The sequence below is a fragment of the Opisthocomus hoazin genome, chromosome 9 (assembly GCF_030867145.1).
Source record: "Opisthocomus hoazin isolate bOpiHoa1 chromosome 9, bOpiHoa1.hap1, whole genome shotgun sequence".
In the NCBI taxonomy this organism is placed as follows: Eukaryota; Metazoa; Chordata; class Aves; order Opisthocomiformes; family Opisthocomidae; genus Opisthocomus; species Opisthocomus hoazin.
Window position 1 is genome coordinate 2,418,224 of NC_134422.1, and position 27,209 is coordinate 2,445,432.

General features: G+C 42.9%; 1 protein-coding gene across 2 annotated transcripts; it reads right to left on the reverse strand.

The window, feature by feature from the left end:
- Positions 1-349: 349 nt before the first annotated feature.
- TNFAIP6 (TNF alpha induced protein 6) lies at positions 350-26,199 on the reverse strand. 2 transcript variants are annotated; one of them, XM_075430371.1, is made up of 7 exons: positions 26,023-26,199; positions 16,543-16,707; positions 7,997-8,134; positions 5,979-6,140; positions 3,586-3,814; positions 2,478-2,518; positions 350-1,359 (listed from the first exon to the last, which is right to left on the reverse strand). In XM_075430371.1, the coding sequence occupies exons 1-7, from the start codon at positions 26,060-26,062 to the stop codon at positions 1,196-1,198; spliced, it is 939 nt and encodes a 312-aa protein (XP_075286486.1). In that variant the 5' UTR covers positions 26,063-26,199; the 3' UTR covers positions 350-1,195. The 2 variants fall into 2 exon arrangements, with proteins under 2 accessions (XP_075286486.1, XP_009935386.1); XM_009937084.2 differs by lacking the exons at positions 16,543-16,707; positions 26,023-26,199 and adding an exon at positions 14,565-14,779.
- Between the last annotated feature and the right edge of the window lie 1,010 nt (positions 26,200-27,209).

Genomic DNA, 27,209 nt, shown 5'->3' on the forward strand with positions numbered 1-27,209 from the left:
CCACGAAGCAGGATCATGTTCCCAGCAAAATGACAACAATAAAAGCTCAAAGATGAAACAAATTTAAAGAACTGAGAATTAGAATGAGTAAAGCAAAGATGGGTCTGATTAGCTTAAGATCCTCTTGTGCAAAACTCTTTCTAAGGAATTCACAATACCTGAAACAAAAAAATAACTCACAGGAAGGTTCTCAGTGGGCATTAGACTTCAGCAGATCTGGGGTCAAGAAAACTTTCAGAGCTAAAGAAAGAAATTCCTATAACTTATTTACTGCCTTAAATCAAGAAAAATGTTTCAAAGTCTGAAAAGTTGTCAAGAAATAAAAACAGTTCATTGGAAACTCTGGACACAATTAAAACAGAGGTAGCTTTAATGCTCTTTCAGACTGAGGAATTTAAACTGAAGTTAAAAACATACGGAGAATGATTTATGTTCATTAATTCAAAATAGTACAGTCTTCTTCAAACCCGTGTAAACAACATACAGCATCTTGACAGTATCTTCTGAATGGATTTGCTGGCACTTGGTCAGCAATTTCTTCTGATGCTTCATCTCACCAGTTTTATTATCATTATAAAGTCTTTAATTTCATTCTTTACTAAGTGAAATCAGAGAAATAAAAGGACTTGAACACATCTCTGAAAGAGGGAACGCTGACAGAATTCATCGAGGAGCTTCTGATTCATCTCACGACAAGACTATGACGATAATATAATTGATTCTGTGCTGTTCACGCTGCTTCCCAGTCTTCTGACTTCAGACAGTTACATGGGTGGCTGCTAGGCCATCCACAAGAAAAATTTATGTATCTTACGAATAAGCTTACTCTAAAGGAAAATAAGGGTAGAACAGCATATTAAATTTAAAAATAATTGAAATGGTCACACAAAAATTTTGTTCAAATGGTGCAAGAAATGAGGAGAAGGAGCACTTTATATAGAAAAATAATTTTAAAATCTCTGGTAACAATGAATTCTTCAGATTTTTACAGTACTTGTAATCTAAAAATAGTCTTCTATTATTAATGTAAGTATATTTTATAATTTATTTCCTAGTATACTTTATGACCAAAACTTACATAAAAGCAGAAAATAAAAAATCAGAAAGATATGAAGGAAATGTCTTATCTGAAGAAACAGGTATCTGACGTGGGTTCTAAAACATGTTTCTTAATGAGTGTATCTCATTACTCTGCTCACATAATACCAAATTTTCCAGATAAGAAGTTTGGTTTTCCTTGGGATGTTGCATTCTTTCCATCACTTGACTTTGAAGGCGTGTCCATAGTCATATATCGAATTTGAAAACCACCAGCAGTCACCGAGGCATCTGTCAAAAACTTCAAGGTCATAACATTGCCTGGGACAAGAAAAAGAAAACCAAAGGTTACATTTTCGGGTGGCATAAGAATGTGGTATTTCAGAGTTATTTTTTAAGCGCTCTTTCTTGCTTGCTTCTGAGATCTTTTGAGCAATCCACCTGGTCTGTCTACTTCCGAGCGGTGGCCTGGGAGGATTACAGTTCCATTAGCCCCGTGGAAAACCAGGCAGATTTTCATCAGTTTTCTTTGTTTGCAGAGCCCAGAGGCTGATAAAGTTTTGCTGTACCCAGTGCTTTCTGCAAAGCGTTTCCATTTCTTTAAAGCGCTGCTCTGTTTCACCCTACCTGTGAAACGTCACGCTTCGTGGGTGAAAGACATCTGGCACGGAGCCTCGTGGATCTCTGGGTGACACAGGCGGGAGGCTGCTACATCGCTCTCCCACGAGCGACATCTGCTCGTCTCCACCAGGCCCGTGCCAACTGGGAGATCGGGGATGGCACAATTCAACTTTGCTGTTCTCTTTCTGCTGATTACAGCCGTGGGCTGGAGCGTGGTAACGTGAGTTTCTGCCCAGACTATCCACAGACTCTCTCAGGGAAGGCGGCTGCTCCCTCGCACACGCAGCCGCGGGACAGCCGTGCTACGGCCACTTTGCGACGCTTGAGCAGAGAGAGCTACAAGTGGCTTTGATTGACGTGTCATCAGACCTTGACCTGCTGTTTGAACACGCACGCAGAATAATGTCTATAACCGGCTTTGGAAGTGTTAATCCTCGCTCTTGAAATGGGAAGAACTGGTGCGTGAGGACCCTGAGCGTAGGCAGGGCTCAGTTACCGGCTGCAGATCTGCCGTGTGAAGACGCCTGTGTGAAAGCTCCTTGGCATGTACAGGCGTACTACTGCCGCAAGGCCAGCAGGATGCACCCTGCTCCTCTGCTAACGGGACTTTTTTACATTTATTTAGGAGGAATTGCATTGATGAAGCAGCATGCTGGCAGTTTGAATAGCAGTTTGTGATATGCTGGCCATGAAGCAGAGATTGTGTCTTTGGATATCTACCACATATTATTAGAAAGTAGGGACAAAAGGGGATTTTTGCGGGGTGTGTGTGTGTGTGTGTGTGTTTTTTTTAACCACAAAGAGTGCAAATATATTACCTGTGCTAATGATATCATCTGGCAACTCATCTCCACAAAACCTGGGGGAAAAAAAAAATAATCATGACTAAAAGACACAGCAAATATGCCCAGCACCCGCTATATGGGGACCTAGCCCAAACGGTGGCTCTCAGGCTGTGCCCTCCTTTGGAGCTGCGGCTCATGGGGCTACACTGGTTATAGGTATTCAGTGTACATAATTCTCTGCTATATGCTAAAGCAGATGCCTGAAGAATTTTTTTCACTATCTTATAGTAAGGTTTAGGGGAGGGAAAAAGGGAGGAAACATTTTTCAATATATGCAGGAAGTAAATGATGCAAAACAAGAAAAAGAGCAACTTAACATGGCATTAAGGAAAAGAACAACGGCCCAAGGCTAAGAAAGGAAGAACATTGTAAAGAGAAACATGTAAAATTATCTGTAAAGGCAAAACAAATGGACTTTATCCTGGCTTTGCTACACATGATTTGCAGAGAGGATGTCAAAAGTGGCAGGAATTGGGAAGTCATTTTTATTGCTTTTTCTGGTTTATTTTTTATTCTGGAAAATTGGTACTTCGTACCAAAATATGACTGCTAAAGGACAAGCAAAAATATGACATCAAAGAAAAGAAAGTGAGAATTAAGCAAAGGGGAAAACTAAATCTAGTAAGAGAGATACCTGTTCTGATATTGTTAGAAAATATTTTACTTCTGTAGCGAATAGTAACTTTAATTAAATACATTTTTGCTAACAGTTTAACACCCCACCTCCCTCCTTTCAATTAAAGCAAATACAAAATGCTGTTTGAGAGTGCCAGGAGTTCTTCCTGTAAAATAATAGAGAATTAAAATAAGCAGCTAACTAAAAAGTCTTGCAGCTTTCTTTCATGTAATTTAACAGAGCAGAAGAGGGCAAAGTGCAATTCCCTGAACTCTTTACAGGCCCGTGTTAATGACAGTAAAGTAAATTGCTGGGAAAGATCAGTCAGGTACTTATTTCTACAAGTATTATGGGCACATCAGAGGTGCTAATTGGCTAAGGTAATACAGTGTTCTTCTAAAGTCATGTTCTGGGGAAAAAAAAAATCATTTGATTATTTGCATATTAAAGCTGGAATTACTTTACCTGCCCACAAAGCCATTGACATCATCATAGCTATCATAGATTTCCAAGAAATCAGCCATACAAGCAGTGTCGTCTTCAACGTCAAACTCTAGAAACTGTAGGTGAATACGTTGTCCGTACTTTACTCTGATATGCCAGTAGCAAATTTGATCATTTTCATACTCATTTGGGTAGCCTGGTGACTTGAAAACATGTTTGGAATCTGTGAAGACTCCACCACATTCTTTTCCTAAGAGACAAATAAAACCATCAGAGTTAAAGTATTTATTCTGGATATAGCGAGGATTTAAATCTTTGTGCGCTTTGACCCAGCAGGTCTGTAGAAAATCACACAGGAACACCCAGCGTGAGAGCACTTTTCCTATATTTAAGCACTCAGCATTCAGAAGAAAGATCAGTCATTCCTAGCTTTAGGGAGCAGGTATTTCGGAAGCAAGAGGCATGACCCAAAACTCGCCGAACTCAGAGGAAAAGCTTTCATTGACTTCAGTGGGCTTTGGGCCAGAGCTAAGCATTTTATGTAAAAGGTATTTGGGCTTTTCTGGCTATGTCAAACTAAGCTTTACAGCTGTACTTGCAAGCCACCCTGGCTTTCAGTTTCATCCTTCATTCTTCAAAAACCTCTTGAAAGTGTGTCTTCTACAAGAATACTTAGAAAGGCTAGTGATCCCATCGATTGCATTGTACTCCTGTGATGGCTGCAGCTCTTCACTCCCTTTGGAATGTCTCCTTTGGGATGAAAAACTCTCTCTTCCGTTTCATTCAGTGGCCGTTTGAACATTACCAGCTCCCTGACTGTGGGACCAACCAGTCTGGGGACCTCACACTGCCTCACGTCAGGATTTGCCACAGGTCCCCAAGTTCAGACCTGGGGGAGAGGGAGGCACTTTGTAAGGGTGATTCAGGGCAGGTGAGTTAGGATCCTTAAGCTAGATCGTGTGATTCACCCTCTTAGTCTGTACATTGCCCCTGAGTCGTGTACGTTTCAGACCATTGCTAGGTTGGATGTCCACTTCAAACACGCAGACAGTTCCTCTTGACATCTTGAGGAGAGCATAGGCTCAGTTCAGTCAAAGATTTGTCTTGGTTCCCCCAGGCTACTTGTCTGCCACCTGCAAACAGACAGCTCTGCCAGGCTTTGCAGCAGCCTGTCCATCACGGGCGAACACGTATCCTTTTAAGGGGAGGGAGAGACTCCAGCCTCTGCTGAGCGTTGGCAGCTCTGGTTTCCTCTTGTCCTCTAACCAAACAGTGCGTTTGGGAAGTCACTGCCTCTCAGGCCAGAGGAGAAGGCTGACGAAGGAGAAAGGCGGGCTGACAGTTTGCATGCGGTAATAATGAACGCAGTAGCCTCTCTCCTGCAGTTCTCTTTGTATGCTGAACATCTGTGAACGTCCCCCACCCCACAGAAATATTTGATTAACCACTGCTCCGCTAACGTAAACAAGCTGAAGCCCTGTGAGCACAAACAAAATGTGCACAGCTGTACAGACGTCACGGACAGCCCCAGCCCTTGGCTCTGCCAGGCAGGGCAGTACGCTTGCAGCAGGAGGAGAGTCCAGCAGTGCAGAAAGTTAAGCTTTGCTCTTCTTCCCGGTGCCTACTTTTTCTGTCTTCCCTGTTACACGAAGTGATAGCGAGCTAAACTGGAACAGCGGCCCTGTCGATATTTCAGTCATCTGCAGGGTAGGGAATGGAGGGGAATGGAGAGATGCCCCGTGTCTGGTGAAGTCTTGTCCGTCGTGTTTGAACCCTGTCTCCACGCCTGCTTTGGAGATGCGCGTTTCTTCAGCTGGTTACGTGCACACGCACACACACACACACACACACGGCACTGCTGGGAGCTGGATCTGACAGGTGTTTCAGTCCCAGACATGGCATTCCTTTTCAGAAGTTGTTCTATCTCAGGTACAAGAAAGAAGGAATAAGGGTTAACACTAAATTGAGCCTGTTTACAGGCAAAATATCTGGAAAACGTTTCCCATGTTAACCACCTCAGATTAGTTATTTAAATGAAATTGTAGGCTAAATGTAAACACTCCTATACAAAACAAGACATTCACACATCACATTGGGGATGCTACTTACCTTTTCAATCAACAACAGCTTATCATTACACTTTTAGTTTCTGAAAGGACTCTGTTTAGGCCCAGTCATATAGGGAACAATGCAGTGCAGAGGCACCGAGCTCTGAGCAAGCCAGACCAGCTGAGTCACAGCAGAGGGGGCTTGGTGCAAGGCTGCAGACAAACTGGTATCAATACACCCCCCTTCCAGACAGCGTTTTTACGGTGCTGAAGCTGACTCATGCAGAGCTGGGGTGCCTTTGCGCAGCCAGACAGCACAGCGTGCAGTCATAGACCCAAAGAGCAATGGGTGGTTTCCAAACACACCGTTAGGGTTGTAGCAGTAGGCATCCCATCTCTCGCTCCTGTTGAGGCGAATCCCGTAATCAACAATGCCAGTTTTTCCAAAGCCACAGTTGGCTCCAGCTTTTACTATGGGATAACCAACTCTGCCCTTTGCCATCCAGCCAGCAGCACACACATGGAAACCTGCAACAGGGAGGAAATGAGACATGGATGTGATAAATCGGTCCTAGGCAAGAAACACTGCTTTTTGTTCAAGTAAGTAACTGGAGTTACTCAAGCTGATTAATGACTTGGGTGTAATTGGCCTAAAAGAGATTGAACTACAGGAAAGAACAGTACATTGAGAGGATAACTTTAAACACAGAATATTGAATTGCATTGTGTCCTCCACAATATGATTATTGGTTCTTCATGTGAAAACAAATATCAAATGCAGACGGACTACATGGTTTCCCAGGCAGTGAGTTTTAAGTGCTGTACCAGCACTGTAATGAAATTATACATTGGATGAGTTACGTGTGTTCTTTGTTTCCCTTTATAAGTCATACAAATTTACTCAATCATATCTCAAGAGTTTGCAGCATTAAGTTCTCAGGATGAATAAAATACTACATACAAAAGGCAGCTAAGAAAACAAAGGTTTTACTTAAAATACTTTCAATTTAAATTTAAATACCTGAAATGCCTCAAGTATTTCTTGCTAAACAAAAAGATCCTGTTAATGCATTTTGTGGCTCAGAACTTAAAAACAATAGCCAAAGAATGCAATGTTATTCACTCTCTGATAGAGACCAATTCAGTGTTTTCACCGAGACGAGCTGGAAAGTATTTGTGGCGTCCTAAGACTATGAGCTACTCAGAAGAGACAAAAGTACCCTTTTTACATGTGTGCCGGTGCTGAGAGCCAGCTTCTGACTCAACGCCTGCAAATTTCTAGAGTGGAAGATATTTTCCATTGTTTTCCTCATGCTCTGAATGAATTAATAATTACTTATTAGGAATCAAACAGAAATACAGTACAGCCCTCACCCAGCTCCGCTTTTCACTCCAAGCACACCGCTCACTCTCTCCAATATGGCTGGAATAAACATGATGAAAACATCTTGACCGATGATACGAAAAATAGCAATGCACCTTTACTACAGAAGCTGCCTGGGGATGAACGCCTTGCTCTGCAGCCCCCTGCCGCAGCCGGGTGCCGTGGCTGAGGGGGTAGGGCTGCTGCCCAGCTCGGCCCGTCAGCTCTGCGCTGGGTGTTGCTGGGTCCGGGACCGTGCTGCACCCAGCGCACGGGGCGATGCGTGGCGCTGCGTGACAGCTCTGCAGGTAGCGCAGTCATACCCTGTTAGTGAGGGGGAAAATACATGCCACTGCCCTAGTGAGGCCTCATCTGGAGTACTCTGTCCAGTTCTGGGCTCCCCAGTTCAAGAAAGATGAGGAGCTACTGGAGAGAGTCCAGCGGAGGGCTACGAGGATGATGAGGGGACTGGAGCATCTCTGCTGCGAGGAGAGGCTGAGGGAGCTGGGCTTGTTCAGCCTGGAGAAGAGAAGGCTGAGAGGGGACCTTAGAAATGCTTACAAATATCTGCAGGGTGGGGGTCAGGAGGATGGGGCCAGACTCTTTGCAGTGGTGCCCAGCGACAGGACAAGGGGCAACAGGCACAAACTGAAGCAGAGGAAGTTCAAGCTGAACATGAGGAAGAACTTCTTCCCTCTGAGGGTGACGGAGCCCTGGCCCAGGCTGCCCAGAGGGGCTGTGGAGTCTCCTTCTCTGGAGATATTCAAGACCCACCTGGACAAGGTCCTGTGCAGCTGGCTGTAGGTAACCCTGCTTCAGCAGGAGGGTTGGACTAGATGACCCAGAGAGGTCCCTTCCAAACCCTACCATTCTGTGATTCTGTGATTCTGTGACTTGGGCGAAAATCCAGGGAGTTTACAGGTCTCTCAGCCCCAGAGTTCATAACATTCACCAAAACACCAGACCGGCAGTATTACGAACGAGTGATGTGAAAAGCAAACAGCCACAATATTTTCCGAACCTATTTTTCTTGCCGCCTCCAGCTGCTGATACGTGGCCAGGTGTCCTCCCTCGTATTCACAGACTGCTTTCGCTTCTGCGTAGGTGAGCTGGTACTTCCCAGAGCGTGACTCCCTGTGATACACTCCAGCTGCTCGTTCTGTGGGACCAAAGCAATAAATGATTTCAGCATTGTATCTCAGCTGGCCCCACCTTCCGGGGCGCGCTCACCTCTTCCAGCAGTTTCCCCAAGGCCTGCACTTTGGGCTACTGTCCCAAGTGAGCAGAGAAGCAAAATGTTCTGCTGGTAGCTGTGCCACTTGGAACGTGGCAGCAAATTATGTCCCTCTCAACACAAAGGCATGCTTCTGCAACCCAAAGGTATGTTTTTGTTTGGGAGAAGTTCTGAACAACAGAGCTAGTCAGAGCCTGGTGAGCTTTTCAACAACGGAAAATCAACAAATGCAGGGAAAGACTCCCCAAGGACTCCTCAGAAGGCAGTAGTTATGGGAACGGTCGGCTGGTGTCAGCATCACTAGCTCCGTGTATCCTGACTCAGGGGAAGCTCCTTCTGGATTGCTATCACAGCATACTTTTGAATCGCCTTCGTAAGATGAATCAGAGCTTTGTTTTGACTCTCCAGAGAAGTTAAATCAGGGCTGCTTGGATACAGGAGAGGCAGAAATCCAATGGAAAAAAAAGGTGAAATAAAAATATCTGAGCTTGTATCACAAAGGGCATGACCAGAGCAATTGCTGGCTGACATTTTTGCTGCACAGAAAATTAATATACTTTCTTCATTATTTTTTTCTTTGCTGCTGCAAGTAGAATATAAAGCAGCTTTCTAGGGAAACCTAGAAACTGTCAGTACTACTAGAAGTTTTATAATCGTTTCATGTTTCACTTGTCTGATGCCATATGTATGGAAATCTGTCTCAGAACCAATCTGCATATCTAATGTGAACGGCGTTTTTGTTTAGATCTTTCTTATATTTGGTATAATCTGAGAGAAATGGCTGTCTGTAGCTATCACGAGTCAACATGACTGAAAAAAGACACAAAACAGGAAGCGTTTTTTACAGTAGTTATTTGTACTGTGGGAAAAAAAGAATGTCTTTTCTAGCCACATACTTTGAGTCAGTAGTTTTGGCTACGTTAGCATATTTTTAAAAAAAACACGGTGACCACTGAATTGTGGTTAGAAATGGTGAGAACCCTAATTAGATGCAGAATGATGTTCACCAATGTAGTTTTTGGACCCACGGTCACTGGCCTCGCGCCCAGTGAAGTAAATGATCTTGCTGACAACAGCCTCAGAAGACTGAGAGCTGCTTTCTGTAATATCTATAAAATTGCTGGGAATGTCACTGGCACGGGCATGGCGTACCATATATTCCGTGGAAAAATCCTTCTGAAGAAGCCAGTTCCATTGCAAAGAAGAGTCACAACAACGAACAGCTGTGAAACAATGGTACGCTATATTTAAAAAAAATCTATTTTCATTAAAAAATTATTCATGGGAAGTATTATTGTTCATTCACTCAATAGTCTATCATATCTAACCTGAGAAACCCACTCCCTGCTGCTTTACAGCATGCTTGTGTTGGATTCAGCATGCATGAGTCGAAAATCCGAGTGCCGCAGAAGCTGGCGCACCGTTCAGCCTCACCGCACACTCCGGGGACAGCCTGGCATTGACGTTATCGATCACTGCAGCTCACGGGGAAAGGTGAACTGAAAAGCACAGGCTGTAGTCCTGGGGATTAGCTGAGCTGCCCCACCTACACCGAGTCAGAGTAAGGGGCCGCTGAATTCTGGGGTTTGTCACCTTTGCAAGGGTGACCAGCCACAGCCGAAGCAAGAGCAGTCATAAAGTTCATTGTCAGTGATGTTGGGTGGTGAAAGCCCCCATGTGCTGGCAGCCACCTTTGCAAGACCCACTCTGTTCCTTCCCTGGAGCTGCTGCTGGATGTACCACCAGGGATTTGGAGGGAATCGCCACTGCTCAGACTCTTGGAGCTGACAGGAGAAACTTAGCATTTTCAGTTGTTCTCCTGACTTTTCCACCTGGCGATATTATTTTCAAATCTTATCACAGAATGGTAAGGGTTGGAAGGGACCTTAAAGATCATCTGATTCCAACCCCCCTGCCATGAGCAGGGACATCTTCCACTAGACCAGGTTGCTCAGAGCTCCATTATCCCTCAAAAGGTATCTAAACCAGGTTATTGGTGCTAAAATGTCCCTATGGACAGGCGTCACGTTTTTCAGCATATTGCTGGAAAGATCTGCTCTTCACAGTTTCTGCAAGCGCTGCTCCATCGACAGCAGCACCACCGAGTCTTGGTGCAGGCCTTGGTGGTAGTGCTACCCTGCCCAGAGCAGTCACCAGTCTGTATCTCTGCTACTCCCTTGTAACACCACAAAAGTAGCCTTTGCAAAGACAGACCACACACGTGTACTCCACCCAGCTTTGAGATTTGCTGCTGGCTCCCTGTGTCACAGTTTAATGAGACAGTATTCCCTAACAGTATATCCTAATTAACTGATCAGATCTTTCACTGGCATTTTTTCCCCCTCCCTCTTAATTACATTAGGGGCTGTGCAGAAAGATAAACCGCATCAGCAAAACCTGACCTAGGCCAAAGCATTGTAGTTGTAACTATTAATATATATTTATGTATCTATATATGTACGTACTTATATACACATATTGACAGCCATACATGAACACACACACGCACGAATTACTATTAGCCTTTATGGAGGCGATAGCATGGCCGTGTAGATAGACCTGCATGAAATTTTGTTTTTACTTGCAAGCACATGCCTGTAAATGCGTACTGTTCATATACCATGGGGCCGGCATGACAGAGCACGAGGTGTCCCAGCCTCTGCTCTGGTGGGGCATTCTGCCTGAAGGCTGCTCTCCTTATCTGGCCTGCCTGAAATCTCCTCTTCCTGGACAACAGTGAGAACTTTCAGCAAAGCTCTTTCTTTCTTTGCCAGAAGACCTGCATATTGGGACTGTTCTCTCACGGATTTCTCCACCCACTCTTCTTCTTTGGTTCTTACTCAAAAGATCACGGGTTACATGGCTGACAGGACATGTTTCTACCAACCCACATATCTTAAATCTCTCCTGGGAGTCTAGAGACGGCAGGATCCTGCAAGGACAGCGACCCTCTACTCACCCATAGCAGCAGAAGATGGTAAAAGGTAGCCAATCTCTTCTGTGCAAACACAACAAGCATGAGATTTGGCCTGCATGCTGCAAATACTAAATGCTAAATAAAAAGAAATATTTAACTTTTACGCAGAGGATGGTCACGTAGAGTTACTGGCGTGGGCCTCTGCTAAGACACACGGTTGGTACACTCGGCGTGCTCCACCACAGGGGTAGGTATGGCCCCTAAACCACTGACACCCGGTGTGTGAACGGGGATGAAATCCTGAACACAAAGAGTGCAGCGGCTGTCCTGGGAAACCTCCTTCGGGGCACTAAGAACTGGCACTCCAATAAGCCTAGGAGCATATTTGGGCAAGACTGCTCCGATCGTCTCATCAGTTTACAATAAACCTTTGGTTATAACGTGGTTGCGTCAAAAATGAGCAACAAGAAAATTCCTTTCACACAAGAAGGACATTAACAGGAAGGTGAGACAGTCAGCTGCAGCAGGACAGGAGGCTTACTGAGAACATGAAAGATGTTTTGTAACAAGAAAAAAGGTAACAGACATGAACATTTCTAGACTGGCATTAACTGAAGATTTTATATTTGTGCTAATAATTTGTGGAGGAAGAAAGGTAAAATGGGAAACTCCCTTAATTTTCAGTTTGGCCTTGACAGCGCTTTATCAGACGAAGAGGTAATGAGCAAAGCTCAGATGTCACTGCGCATTCCTAGGTTTTATTCAGAGCAGAGGGTCTTGCTTTAATGCTCGTGTGTACTGAGCAAGAGATTGGGGTTACTTGTTTTACTGTTCAAGTCACACATTTCTTTTTTAAATACAAAGATGCATAAATTGGATTTTTCTTCATTTATATATAATGTCACTGAATTCCATTGGTCATTCAATTAACTGCATTTTGAGGTCTGTTTCAATGATTTTACTGCTGTAGTTACACTAGATGGTGCATTTGTAAAAGAGCTTCATCAGAGTCCTGGAGATAAGAAAGCAGAGTGGTTATTTCAGAGTTGCACACTGTGCTTCCAGATTTTGCATGTGTTTGTCTATTTACAGCAAGTCATGCGTTTTTCCCCCATAGTTTATTTTTATTTACTCTCACGGTAAATGCTAAAGGTGTAGCAAAACATAATTTCATTATGTATTCCACTTAACACTGTGTTTCTTCATTTTAAAGAATTAGAAATTTTTTTCTTCAAATCTGCTTTAATTCATAAAACTGCTTAAATGGTCACTGTTATCACAAATTCACATTTATGTTGTAGAAGCCCCTGTAGGCTACATCCAGGGCGGCTGGCTGCAGTGGTCATGTGGACACGCCAACATTTGCAAATAAAACACCCAGGACCCCATTCTCTGTCCACGAGTGCATGTGGCATGGTCTGTGCCTGAGCTCTCTTCCCTGGCATCAGGGTGTATCCTGGTTTCAGCTGGGATTGAGTTAATTTTCCTCCAAGTAGCTGCTGTGTTTTGGATTTAGTACCAGAAGAATGTTGATAACACTGATGGTTTTTGTTGTTGCTAAGAAATCAAGGACTTTTTGCAGCATCCCATGTTCAGCTAATGAGCAGGTGAGCAGGAGCTGGGAGGGAGCATGGCCAGGCAGCCAGTCAAGCTGGGCAGTGGAAATGTTCCATACCATAGACATCACGCTCAGTATATAAATGGGGGTTGGCCAGGGGGCAGGAATCCATGAAATATGCAAATTCTGAGAGTTCTGTGATCGCTGCTTGGGGACTGGCTGCGCAATCAGTCATCCGGCAGTGAGAAAAATCGTATTATGTGTCACTTGTTTTGCATATTCTATTATTATTATTACTATTTATTGTTATTCCTGCCTTTGTTGTCTTATTAAACTGTCTTTATCTGAACCCAGGAGTTTCACTTTTTGTCCATTCTCCTCCCCATCCCGCTGGTGCAGGGAGGAGCGAGCGACCGGCTGCGTGATCCTAGCTGCCGGGATAAAACCACGACAGGGTGGTCTCACGCAGGGACAGTCCATGGCCCGGCTCTCCCTGGCGCTGCACTGGAGTAGTCTTTAGAAGACCACTGTCCGGCTGAGAACCAGACCATCCCAGGGAGCATGAGAATGGTTAAACCACAGGCAGGACCTGTGCATGGCCGTTTGCTGCTCACTGGTGCAGGGACAGCCTGTCCAGGCTACGGATAAGCAGGACCCTGTGTGCCTTGCTGTGATCACATCCCTTCTACACAACAATACTCATCACAGCCTGGAGCAAATTCAGCTTCTCTGCCCCTAGCATCAGGGCTTCACACAGCCTCAGTCCTACTTATCTTCTGTGTCTCCCTACTGCTATTCCAGCCAAGAATACAAGCTTTGCTTGTTTCTTACACAGACCTCTTCTCTGTCCTCCTTTTTTTGGCATAGCAGCCATTTGAGGTGGTGCATGAAGCTGCCAAGCTGTCCTCCCTTGGAGCTCTCCCCCACCTGCGCACCTTCAGCAACCATGGGATGCAGCAGGCACATTGCAAGGTTAGAAGGAAAGAGAAGTCATTAAAAACGTGCAGTCAAATGGAAAACAATATAGATCACTTGTCCTTCTCAGTTAAGTTGCTGTTAGTTTACATGGTCCTCTGAGAAGGGACTGCAGTCACGTGGTGGCTGCACCAGCTAATAGAGCGTGGCCCCAACAGAAACGTCTACTGGCTACAGGAATTCCTTAAAATCCTTAAAGAAATACACAACATTCTAGAGAGGATAAAGGAGTTTGGAAGTATTTGTCTATAAAATTGAGCACTCAGTGCATGCTTTTGTTTTGGCATCCTTTATGTGACTATAGTCTGAATATGTTTTTCTGTTGTCTTGGGTAATTATAAAGATCTATAAAAGCACTCTTAAGAGCTTTTTAAACCCGCTTGAGGTATAAGAAACTATTCTCACAGCATTTTCTGTAGCCCTTTTGAAATCTTCTCTCCACTGTTTAATGATGTGAACAAACCAACAGCCAAAACATATACATTTCTGTACTTTCCTAGAAACCTAGGAAATATTATCACTATTATTTCCAGATCATTTAATTTCATATGTAGGACCCCAGGCATTTGAAGTATGTTCATGCAGAAAGTAATTCATTCCTTTGGCAAATGTTTCTTTTCATACTCGTTTTCCTTCATTAGAAGCAACTGTTATTTAACGCTGTAGGAAAATACATTCAGATGAAACTATATTTTCCTGCACTGCAGAGAAACAGTAAAAATGGTAAGCTCATAAGGACAAAACTTACAGTCACTAGTCAGATAAAATGATAGCCAATTTCAATGCAGGATTATGCTAATATTAATGCAGGGCTCAATTTTCTATTGCTAGGTTCTCCTCTTTATACTGTTAGACAAACACGGTGACTTTTGCAGCAAAACATTCATGATTAAATTATTTCTTACCTAACCAAATAGAGTTATGCAGCACTCCGTCCTTGAATCCCCAGGCTTGAGCCTTGTCCCACAGCAGGGCAGAAAAGAAAATCAGTGCAATCATCTCTTCTGAACTGTTAGGCTGTAAATATTCCCCGTTAAAACACTCAGGGTAACCTCTGCTAGCAGCTGGCTAGATCCTATTGGAACATCTGGTAGCCAGATCTTAAATAGTGCTTTCAGCTGTGAGGTCAGCAAGCCTGCTCCAATTGTGCTTGCTGTAGTATTATTACACAATTAAATGTGATGTCTGCAGTCGCCCACGTGACTCACTTTTGGCTCTCTTGATTCCCAGTGTGTCCAAGAAACCATTCTATCCCTCACTACTGCAGCACACATGAACACTTTTCAAGCCAAAGTCTGTTCATTCTTCAGCACTCGCTGTCTTCAAATTCCATAAAACAATAAAGCTAGTAACCAGTCTGTCTGCTGATAGTGTTTCTAGTCACACCATTTACGGGACTGAAGAGAGTCACACATACAACCTCTCATTCTTATTGAAACATTCTGTTCTTTTGTATATAATTTGGAGTTAATTTCACAGTGACCTAGTCAATGAAAAAATACAAGGAGAATATTCTGCATTGGCTATCTGAATTCAGTTTCCCTACATGGAATCTGTAATTGAAAGTCAAACTCCCAGATCAGCATAAAACTGCAAGTGTCATAAACAGATGCTCTTTGTTCTGCAAGTGGGAAATAAAGCAAAAACCTTCCCCTCCAAACCACAGTTTAAAATCTGATTCATAGCATGACAGCTGTCTGCTTGTCTTCCCTTCTGGCTGAAAGTGAATACTGCAGCTGCTCCTTGTGGGTGGGTGGGAGAGCAGAAAGGGGGAAAGATGAGAGTATGGAAAATGGTCTGGTGCTCCACACTCCCGAGCAGCCATTGGAAGGCTCCGCTCTCCAGTTCTGATAACGTCCGTAACTTCTGAGTCAGGAGCTATAGAAAAGATGTGCTCATGACCATGAACACAATCAAACTAAACTAAATCAAAAGGAAAGGGTGGAGGAGTCTGTGCCTACTCAGAAATGTTTTACATAGATGACTGTTGTACCAATGAGGAAGATTCTCTTCATCACTCCAGTCTTAACATAAAGAGATGAAAGCCTAGCTACATCATGTACGCAGACACACACGCGTATTCCTCCCACCTACAACTCAGGCAGATGCTGAAGGGGAGAGCTGTGGGGAAACGGAGCTGAGCGAGGGCCTTTCCCCTGCGTCAGAGCAGCCAGGCACCTTCCACCAAAATACCCACGTCTCGACCTGTCGCTCCTCAGCACTCACGACGAGAGCCAACCTGTTCTTCCAATAAAGTTCACCTGCATGTACATTCCTGCTGTTCACACGCATGCCTTACCCACTCGAGTTTGAACCTCTGGTGTGCAGCAGCAGGTGTACAACGTATATATGCCTTCTTGTGCCTGGCAAAGCCCACGTGCACTCTGACGCTGAGGCCTGGCACTGGGACTTTCCACTCAGGGGTCCCAGGAATCTGACAACAGCCTGCTGGCTCCCTCTGACCAGCCTGGGACATTCAGGTCTCCGTGGCTTACTGTCCTCTTTCCTGCCGTGCTAGGGAGCTACCACAGAGCGGGATGCTGGGACCAGGGCCTGCCTGCCAGGCTCTTCACCAGTTGCCACCACACTGATCGTCCCACCACACTGCTTGTCCCACCACCCTTTACAGCTCCTCTGTCAGCAAGACAAGAAAGTACTCTAGAGACTTGTTTCATTGCACAGAGTTAGGAGCCCTGCGCTGCTCCTTCTTTCTAGATTTGAGGATTGGTGCTTTATTTGTACTTGTTTTCTACTTTAAAGCCCAATAGATAAGAGCCCAAGCTTTCTGAATGAGACCTAATTCCACATTATTCTCTGAAAGCATATTGGTAGAAGTCTGTTGCTTTCTAAACATTAATATCCAATACATGTATCCGAGGTTACCTGGAATATGAGTTGTGAAGATGGCAGTAGAAACTTTTAGGGTAGTGGTGAAAGTCAGCGCCAAGTGTGTTGCTCTGGAGCATTCTTTTCTCATTAGCTGAAGGAGACTGGCACTTAGCCTTTGCTGGTCTGGAGTTGTGCATATTAGTGCTATCTTCTGGGAACCTAGAAGGAATGGAAACCAAAGGGAAGTGAAAATTCAACAGCAATATCATTCACTGGTAATCTAAAAAGACAAATTACTGGTTCAGATGAAGGGAATCCTCTTAGACTGACATGAAGATTTCTCTTTCTGAAAGAAGTATCAGGTGGCTGTCTTTCTCTGCAGAGGACACCTTTTCTGTCTGCCATTCCATGCAAATTCCTCTGGATGATATCGCAACATGAGTTGATAGCTTAATGATCTTATATCAGAGCCAGATGTCTACACCACAGGGAACTGTTCTGTTCTGTGGTAGGCGGGCGCCAATCCCACAAGATTACAAAATGTGTTAATAGTGACTAACTTATAAAAGCAAGGAGTGCATACCAACTTGGAGATGATTTGTAATGGACTACCATGCTGAAATTCTTGAGAAAGACACTCATGCAATAGTGAATAAAAATGTTTTATTACTGAAGTTCACTGTTCATGGTGAAAGGCCTCAGTTAGAAAAAGCAACTTAATAAATAAAGGACATAAAGTAGCAAACGGTTATAATAATGACAGTGTCGACAGCATCGCTGGATTGATACAAGGTCTAGTGTTTGAACGAATATGTACCTCCCCAGAGGAACAAGGCTATCTGACAGTAAGTTCAAAGAAATGCAATGGCTTATGAATCATAGAATCACAGAATAACTCAGGCTGTAAGGGACCACGAGAGATCACCCAGTCTTCAAGTCAGGATTCAGATGTCTGACATCCTCTGAATAATCCCTCAGATGAACAAACTTCATCTTTGCTGGACAGTAACAAAAGCTCCTCAGGGTTCAGTACATGTTCTATAGTGAAAAGTAGGTATGGTGAGTATTTTGATACCTGAGGAAACAACTTAGTGTTTGCTGTTCTGTTACCCAGATGCTCCAGAATCAGTCTCAGCGTAAGCCTGTGCAGCTGGCAGTGTCAGTACGGTAGCACATTCAGTCCTGTGCATCTGCCTCCCAAGTGAGCTGCAAGGGAAAGCTGTCATCTGCCAGTCCCAGCAGAACCTCTCACCAACAGGAGGATATTCCACAGCTGTACGTGGGCACTTCAAGACATTCATCTGACAGTATTTTCATAAGTTTTCTTCCAGGTTTTCCACATTTAAATATATCCCAGACAAATCTTATATAAACTGGGGGGGGGGGGGGGGTAGGGGGGAAGGGAGAAGGAGGGCTTTGCTTATCTCTTCCCATACATTCAAATACCATTTGAAAGTTATTCTGTGGTTTTGAGTAGCATTCGAAGTGATCATCTAACTTGGTAGTTCTCAAAGTGTGGTGTGAAGCCCACAGTGATACAAGACTGATTGCAGTGACAGAGAGAAAAAAAAAATCCAGTAGCTTAATGGATGAACCACTGAGAATGAATTTTTTAAAAAATAACAGTAGTGTATGGGGGTCATGAATCTCTTTTGAATTGATTTAAATATTAAGCACCTAAACTTTTCATTTTTCTTCTATTTATAAATGAATGAAAACAGTGAAAATATTTATAGCTTTTGTATTCTAAGATTCATATATTACTATCAGTGATATAGAATATGTTACAAATATATTGTTTATAGCTTTGAGAATGATACCAAGAATGATGGTATTGTTGCAGTGAAAGGCCTTTCACTGGGAGGTTTTTTGCAAGAAATTGTAATCTTATTCGGAAGAAATTACTTGGCGGAAAGTGTAGGAAAAAGGAGTGCAGGGAAAGAGACAGCGAAAGAATCAAGGCTAAGTTTTTCTTGCGAGAAAAACCTGAAATAGCTGATGTGAAAGGCTGGAATATGATTGCACTGACTGAATTTATGTTGTGAGAAACCTGAGAATTCAAGAAGAGCTATTTAGCCTAAAGAAAGGAAAAAGTTAGGCCAACAACAATATCATCCCTTCCCATCCCATCCCATGTAGAGTCAAATTTAGGCTGAAAGGGAGAAGACAATTTCAAACCGTAAGCCCAGATAAGTCTTAGAACACCCAAAAAACAGATCGCCTAACTGCTTTTGAGGTGATGTTTGAGGAGGAGCTTGGACTTGGTGCTCTTTGAAATAAGGCCACTTCCAGTGCTGTCTTATTTTTATCTCAATTTTAACAAATTTTATCTTATTTTAAGATGCTTTTTCTAACGAACTGAGCTGTCAAGGTACAAGTTGAAGGACTGTCCCGCACTCCAGGGCCTCCATGGTGACCTTAAGAACCATCAATCCCAACCATATGCCCACATGGCAGAAATAATTACACCGGGATTATTCCTGGCAGATACTTGTGTAGCCTGTTCTTACGAACCTCCAGTGGTGGCAATTCCACAGCCTCCCGGTGCTTAACTCTTCCCAACATTTTAAATACCGAAACATCTTGTATTAACTAAAATCTTTCCCGCTGCAACTGCAGCCGATTTCTTCTTTTTGCTTCAGCAGACAGAAGTAACAGATTCTTTACTGCCTCTTTGTTGCAGGAAAGTTCTGTTACAACTGTTACTGCGTCCTGCTGCAGGTCTCTCCTTAAAAATACACAGTCTGTTCTTTTCATCTTTCCTGTAGGTCATATTTTCTAGACTCTTGATCATTCTTGTTCCTGTCCTCTCTACTCTTTCCAGGTGGCCGGCATCCTTCGTGAAATGTCATGCCAAAACTAAACATAGCACTCCAACAAAAGACTCTGCAGTGTTAGATAGTGCAGAAATAAGTCATACATTTTCCAGCTGACATTTCAATTTATACAAAAACCTAGTTCGACATTTGCTGTTAGTGCGATTTCCCTTTAAAATAACAAGTCAAGTTTTAAAAATACTCATTTCATTTAAAATGCCTTTGAGAAGAATATTCTTAAAGTATGAAATGCATCCAAAATGAAAAAAACCCATGGAATTTGGTAGGCCTACCTGAATATACTAACTTGCTTCTCCAGTCTCTCTTTTCTTGTATTCTTTCTATTTTAGCAAAAGCTGAAAAGCGTTATGGAAATGCTGTGTTGTGGAAAAGAGTTGAGGAAACTCTTACATTTATACCCCGGCAGGCTGTGCTGCCATTCAGAGAGACCTGGGCAGGCTGGAGAGTTGGGCGCAGAGGAACCTGACAAAGTTCAACAAGGGCAAGGGCAGGGTCCTGCACCTGGGGAGGAACAACCCCAGGCACCAGCACAGGCTGGGGCTGAGCTGCTGGAGAGCAGCTCTGCGGAGAGGGACTGGGAGTGCTGGGGGACGACAGGGTGACCATGAGCCAGCAGTGTGCCCTGGCTGCCAAGAAGGCCAATGGGATCCTGGGGTGCATGAGGAGGAGTGTGGGCAGCAGGGCGAGGGAGGTTCTCCTTCCCCTCTGCTCTGCCCTGGTGAGGCCCCATCTGGAGTCCTGTGTCCAGTGCTGGGCTCCCCAGTGCAAGAAAGATGAGGAGCTACTGGAGAGAGTCCAGCGGAGAGCTATGAGGATGAGGAGGGGATGGGAGCATGTCTCCTACATGGAAAGGCTGAGGGACCTGGGCTTGTTTAGCCTGGAGAAGAGGAGGCTGCGAGGGGTCCTTAGAAATGCCTATAAATATATCAAGGGTGGGTGTCAGGAGGAAGGGGCCAGACTCTTTTCAGTGGTGCCCAGCGACAGGACAAGGGGCAACGGGCACAAACTGGAGCAGAGGAAGTTCTGTCTGAACATGAGGAAGAACTTCTTCCCTCTGAGGGTGACGGAGCCCTGGCCCAGGCTGCCCATAGGGGCTGTGGAGTCTCCTTCTCTGGAGATATTCAAGACCCACCTGGACAAGGTCACCTGCAGCCTGCTGTAGGTGACCCTGCTTCAGCAGGGGGTTAGGCTGGGTGATCCACAGAGGTCCCTTCCAACCCCGACCATGCTGTGATTCTGTGATTTATGTTTCAGACTAGTGAGAAACTCACTTTCCGATGAATTTACAAAATAGGTTTTCTAAATTGTCACACATTTGTTGTACTTACAGGAAAGATGGAAGGAATTTCTAATCAAATTTCCTAACTTTTTCTGTTCCCTGTATGCTTCAGATGATGCGATTTTAGAAGAATTTTATAACGTGAGAACTTCTTTGGCCAAGGATTTTACTATTTATTGTCACAGTGTGAAGTTAATCTTTCAGAGAGGATTTTGCCTTATAACTAAATATGTTAAAATATTCTCCTTTGTCTTATAGTCTAATTCTCATTGAAATCAATGCCCATTTTTATCAGCAACATCAATGAGGTAAGAAATAACCATTCTGCGGAATTGTGCTTTAGTTAAAAAAAGCAAATAAAAAACTTCATGTCAAAGTAGAACAAATGAAAAGCACTTGGGATTATTAAAAGCAGATGTTAGGAGAGTATAATGGATTCGCTTATAAAAAATCTGAACATTTGCCAAGTTAAAATATTTGTCAGTTCAAGTCCTACAGTGACAGTAATTCTAAATAAAATAGTTATACCTATCAAAATTGAAAATATATGCAGATATAAAATTTATAAGTGTCTCAGAGATAGTCTTCTGTGCTTACATTTTAAAACTACATAACGATATTAAAAAGTTACAAGATGTTGTAAGCATAGTTTTTAGAGTATGATATTGAAGAATGGGTAATATGGTAGGGGGACGCCAAGACAAACAGCCTCCAAAGATTGCCAAGAAACTGTTAAAAAAAAAAGGCTGAGAGGGGACCTTATAAACGCTTATAAATACCTTAAGGGTGGATGATGTCAAGAGGATGAGGCCAGACTCTTTTCAGTGGTGCCCAGCGACAGGACAAGGGGCAACGGGCACAAACTGAAGCAGAGGAAGCTCCAGCTGAACCCGAGGAAGAACTTCTTCCCTCTGAGGGTGACGGAGCCCTGGTCCAGGCTGCCCAGGGAGGCTGTGGAGTCTCCTTCTCTGGAGATATTCCAGTCCCGCCTGGCCGCGGTGCTGTGCAGCCTGCTCTGGGTGACCCTGCTTGGGCAGGGGGTTGGGCTGGGTGACCCACAGAGGGCCCTGCCAACACCGACCATTCTGTGATTCTGTGATTCTGTAACTCCAGCCATTGCAAAGCACACTGCAGCAATTTTTGGGGTGTATGTGTATGTGAAAATATCAATATTCAGTTGCAAAATTAATACATGCAAAGAGTCAGATGTACAGAATTTAGTCTCTTAGGACCATAGTTAAGACACTTGAGGTTTGTCCACTGAGTACTAGATATCAAACAGCCAATGCAGTAAAAAATACGACCTAAGCCTTTTTCTTTCAGTGTTCATAGGCGAACACTTTTCTCTTCCTCTCGGATACAAGGGGTATTTGGTTTTCCAGCTTTAAAGGAGATGCTAAGAGAGAGCTACCCCAAAATACCTACGGACTGCTGACTGGCAAGTGCCCTTTGTGGCTAAGCTATATCTGTTCAAATATCCTCAAGCAGATGAAAACATCGAACGCGTGTTTCGGAAGCTGTTATCCAGCGGTGCCATTACAGACAATTTTTCCTGTCTGCTGGGAAACAGAACTTGCTTCAGAGCTCAGAGGAAGATCCCAGGGAGGGTTCACGGTATGAGCCACAGGTACAGAGACCCGCTCCTCCATGCTCCTGTAGCTGCAAACACTGAAGTCACATCTGACCTCAAAGACAAACAGTTTGGTTCCCAGAAGAAAAGCTGCCTACCAAAATGCTGTTTGACCCCATCGACGAAACACTTGTGCTATGCTGAGCACCAGGATGTGCTCAGACATTAAGATTTTAAGAATACATACATGCCTGTAATACGCACACAAAAGACAAAACAATCAGAAGTTTAAAAGATGTGCTTTTTTTTAGTAAACTTCCATAAAACTATTAGTGTCTGGCAAACTTATATGAAACATCTAGTATATACATTACAATTCTTTTTGAAAACATTGTACATTGATTATTTTTACACTGGTGAAAGCAAGATTAGAGCCAGATCACTGGTGATCCTTCAACCACATGGAGGTAATTTTTGCAAGAAAGACTTTGTGTTCAAGCAGTTTGGGGAAATGAACATTCCTTTAAGCTTACATGCTTAAAAAATGGGTAATTCTAAGAAATCCTCCCATGTGTGAAATAGTACAGATATTTATTTATGCCTACAAAGGACAGCTAATCAGCTGCAGTGAATAATTACTTCTGCAGAACGGAAAAAAAAACGTTTTTCCTCTCTGATGGTTTATGTATCCACACTAATTATGTGACTACTCAGTTTTGTGGCACTGTGAGAATGATCCTTTTCCTAGCAACAGTTAAAATACACCAAGTGGACAGAATGAACTAATAACTAAATTCAAGAGCACAGTAAAAATTCGTATTACTCACACTACCTTTTCAGTGAGATATTGCTTAAATTGTTGCAAAATTGACAGAATATTGCCTATAAACATTTAGCTGTTTTGATTACTTTTTCTTTATAATTAAAGTAACTAAGCATTCGTAAGGGCTTGTTGTAATCCCCTATGTTTATAATGATTTCATTGGCATACAACATAGCACAGGTATTCACACTATCTAACTCTAGGCATCTAATTTCAGTATGTGAATTAAGAGCTTCCAATAGGAATTCAGAGCATACACATGCTGAATATCTCACCGCTGTTTTTCATCTGTTGTACTTTAAATCCCATTCATTTGTCCATCTCATAACGTCTTAGATTTTAAAAATTATTTTCATACACTGAGATGTACACAGGCAGGTACTGAATTTTCTAAAGCAAAATACTCCCATGAGTTTGTGCACAAATACTTGCAAAAATCTTGCCAGATACCCAAATACTTTGGAAAAATTGGCCTTAAAAGCAGTCATCTAGCTCCTCGCTAGACTCTGCACTTCAGAAAGCCTGGAGGCCACCGAACTCGTTATGTGTTTTATCCAGTGGCTACAGAAATACAGCTACGTAAAACGCGTAAAGATTCTGGGGTAGGTCCTAGAATCCAGTGCCAAGCTCCTAAATCACTATGGGCTACCTGCTCAGGCTCTTTCTTCTGCTATTTCCTTCAGGCTCCTTGAGTCTAAGGCCTTCTAATGACCTGGGTTGCTTCTGTGATTCTGTGATTACCGCACCGCCAGCAGCTCGTTTTACAAAAACCTGGCTGCGGTCTGCTTTCCCCTTCAGCAGCACGCACACCCGTGCCCACCCTGTGGCAAGGTGTCCACCCACCCTGTGAATCCCAAGCGGTCACCTGCTTAGGTCTGCAGACCAATGCCCTAGATCTGGAAAAGGATGCCTAGGGTTTCGGAGAAACCTCTCCCCGTGCCGTGTCCCAGGCTGGTGTCCCAGGAAGCCCATCACCAGGCTCAGCAGGCACCAGTACTCCCTTCAGATACCCTCTGGAGTCAAACCTTGCCACTCATCTGGGCAGCTTCAGCGTTCTGCACTCTGCTGCTTTCAAAACCCATCAGCCATTACTTAACTCCTTCTCTCGATTTCTCCCTCTGTTACTTTTCATTTGCTTTCTTATTCTCTCACTCCTCATTTTGTGTGATGTGTCAGATTTTGTAATCGAATAGAGGGATCTTTGGTAAACCGGATGTTAGCTGACCATGCTAGACACCGGCATGGTAGTGGCAGAATCTGTCCTTGGTCTTACAGTCGCCTTGTTAGCTCAAGGGCAGTACCCTCCAGTCCCACAAAAGCTAATCATACACATTCATCTGCCTTGTGGTACTATGCTAAATTCCTTTCTGAAACCCAAATAGATGAATATGCTGATAACATATTCGGTGGATTAGTCTCAGCAGTCATTGCTTAAGATCTCCCTTTATGTCTGCAACACTCATTTCCTACCCCGCTGAACATTCATTTTCTCTCCTCCCTCCTGCAGTCTGCTTCAGCTTCTGAGGAAATCAGTTTTCTGTCTTTTCCTAATGCCATGGTGACTCAATATTTTGCCAGCTTTTTTGTGGTTTATTTTATTTCGTTTAGTATGATGTATTAGATCTCTGCCACCCATTTCCTAACCTTCTGTGAAGAGTTAGGCTATGGATTGGCTTGTACGTGTGGGCATAGCTCACATCCGCTGAGCTCCAGAGAAATAAGCCGGTGTCTCCGATCATTGCCTTACACATGCAATACCAGGGTTACAGCACTCAGAATGGTGCTAACTAATATTCTTGGCGTTGCGTCATAATCCTGGAAATGCCCAGTTGCACAAGTTGGCTGGAAATTGTTTTATAATGGTATGGACTATTCCTACTGCTTCTGAAATGACACCACTTGGAGTCTTTCCTCTAGGTAGTCACCGAAAATCACCATCAGCATCTTCATTAAAGGAATGACCTGCTAGCAGTCTAGACCTATAAAAGGCAATCCCCGGCTTTTGCAGTCTGATGTATGCCACTATGGAGTAAGTTGTTTGCCTTGGATAACATCATGCTTTCCTCTTCTAATCAATCTGTGTTGTAGATATTTATTTATTTCCCATGCCTGTGAGCCACCGTTTCCTTCCTGGATTATTTTGATCTACGTGTGTTTTTATGGAGTCGGTATTCTCCTTGTTCTACTTCTTTTTCTGAGGTATATTTTCTTTGTCATCTTTTGTATTATGAAAGAAAATGGACTGTCCTACCCCATAGTAACATCTCTCCATTAAGTCATTTTTGTATGATTGTGGTCTCAACCTCCTCCTCTTTACAAGTTTATGAAAGTGCCCTTTTGCTCTGTTCACATACTTGGCAGATTGTGACTTATCAAATTTTATTCTTATAGTATTTATTTGTCCTTGTTTTTCATGCTCTGACTGTGCTCTTTGTAGTCTGCCAGCTCCCAGTTTTGGGCCATCTAGCATGCCATTAGAATACTTCACTCCTAAAGAACAATTCAGATAGGCAAAGCAATCCCTTTCAGCAGAGATTAATTGTACAAATACATGTATGAACTATAGTTCTTTTAAACCAACATCATATACAATGAGTCTAAAATGGGTAACCCAGCTAACTGCTGTTAAACATTCTTAGCCATTCTGAGGCTTCAGAAGCATTACAGCTGATGCTGTCTTTCCCTGTTATTTACAATATAATTGGTTGATATTAATTTGATATTTATCTTGCTAAGAAAGAATCAACAGTAAATATTACTAAATACCACCCCAGGCACCGCAGAAAAAATATCCAAATGAGAATATAAATGGAAAATTAGAATTTCTTGCCAGTTGAAGATGAAAAGGTAAAGAGGGAATTCTTGCAGATCTAATGAACAAATAAGCCAGAAAGATTTATTTTCTCAGTGTAAGGAGTCTCTAAATAGTACTGCAGAAAGTGCCTTACTGGCATACGAATTTCCGCACTTAAAGAGGTATATACATGAGTATACAATTTTAGAAAAACTTTGCACTATCACAAACCCAGTGTAGCTGATTCAAGTGACAAAACTGTGATCTGCATCTGGGCCAAAAGCAAGATGAATCTTCAGTCTATAATTCAGTATCTTTAAGTATACAAATTCAGCCTGTGAAAAAAAGAAAATAATCAAACGCTGTCCTTGATAGCATTGCCACAATGGACTGCGCTGACGAAAACTAGGCTAATTTTTGTTTGCATCTTTGTTACTCAAGCTTTCCTCATTTTTTTCATAAAAGTGCTTCCATACAGGTGGAATACGTGCGGGTTTTGATACTCAGTTTTTCGCAGAACAGCTCCAGGTATTTTACAGGAATCCCAGCCCAACTTTAGCAGTCTATTTGAAAAGCTTTCAAGCTGGCAGGGTAAGCAGAAGGACTGCTGGCTGTTCTTCCAGAAACTGTATGCTCTGTCCTCTCTGAATATTAACAGCTGCATCAAGTAAAAAAATCAATATCCCAAATTCAGAGCACTGTAATGAAGCTGTAGAGCTGAATGAATCATCTTTCCCCAAAAGCTAGGATGATACAAATCTTACTGAAACTTTACTGCATGTTGAATATCCTACGCTTTGATGCAAGACTCTTATTGCCTGCACACTCATACTGGGAAGAGTAATTACTAAGAAAGATTTGTGCAGAGATCCAAGTAAAGAAATAAAACCCATGAATTTTCTATTTTCTGGCCAAACACAAAGAAGAAAAGCTAGAAAGGAATAAAGCTGTCTTTTGTTTCAAAACAGAAAGTGATTTGTTAGTGAAACAGACTTCTTTTGGGTCAAGTTTTATATTCCATTTGATTTTAAAAGTACTTAATTTTCATTTCATTTTTTTAAAAAATGTAATTGTGAAATATGGCTATTTTCCAAAATGTCTGAAAAATCAAATTGTCTCATCTTGAAAGAGTTGAAACAAATATTTGAGCTCTTTCAATACATTTTCTTTCTTGCCACAACTGCTTTTTACCCAATTTATTAACAGTTTTCTCCTCCCTAAAACCTTTAGTGAGTTTTCTGTGGTGAAATAATAAAAATACAAATTCATACACTGTATGCTGAGGCTGCCTTCAGCTCTGAATAACATCACACTAGACATTTTTAATGTTGATTTAATATGTAACCATGATAACTTGTCAGATCTAAAACAGAGTCTCAGGGAATATAAGACACTTATTTAGGAGCTGAACACAGCAA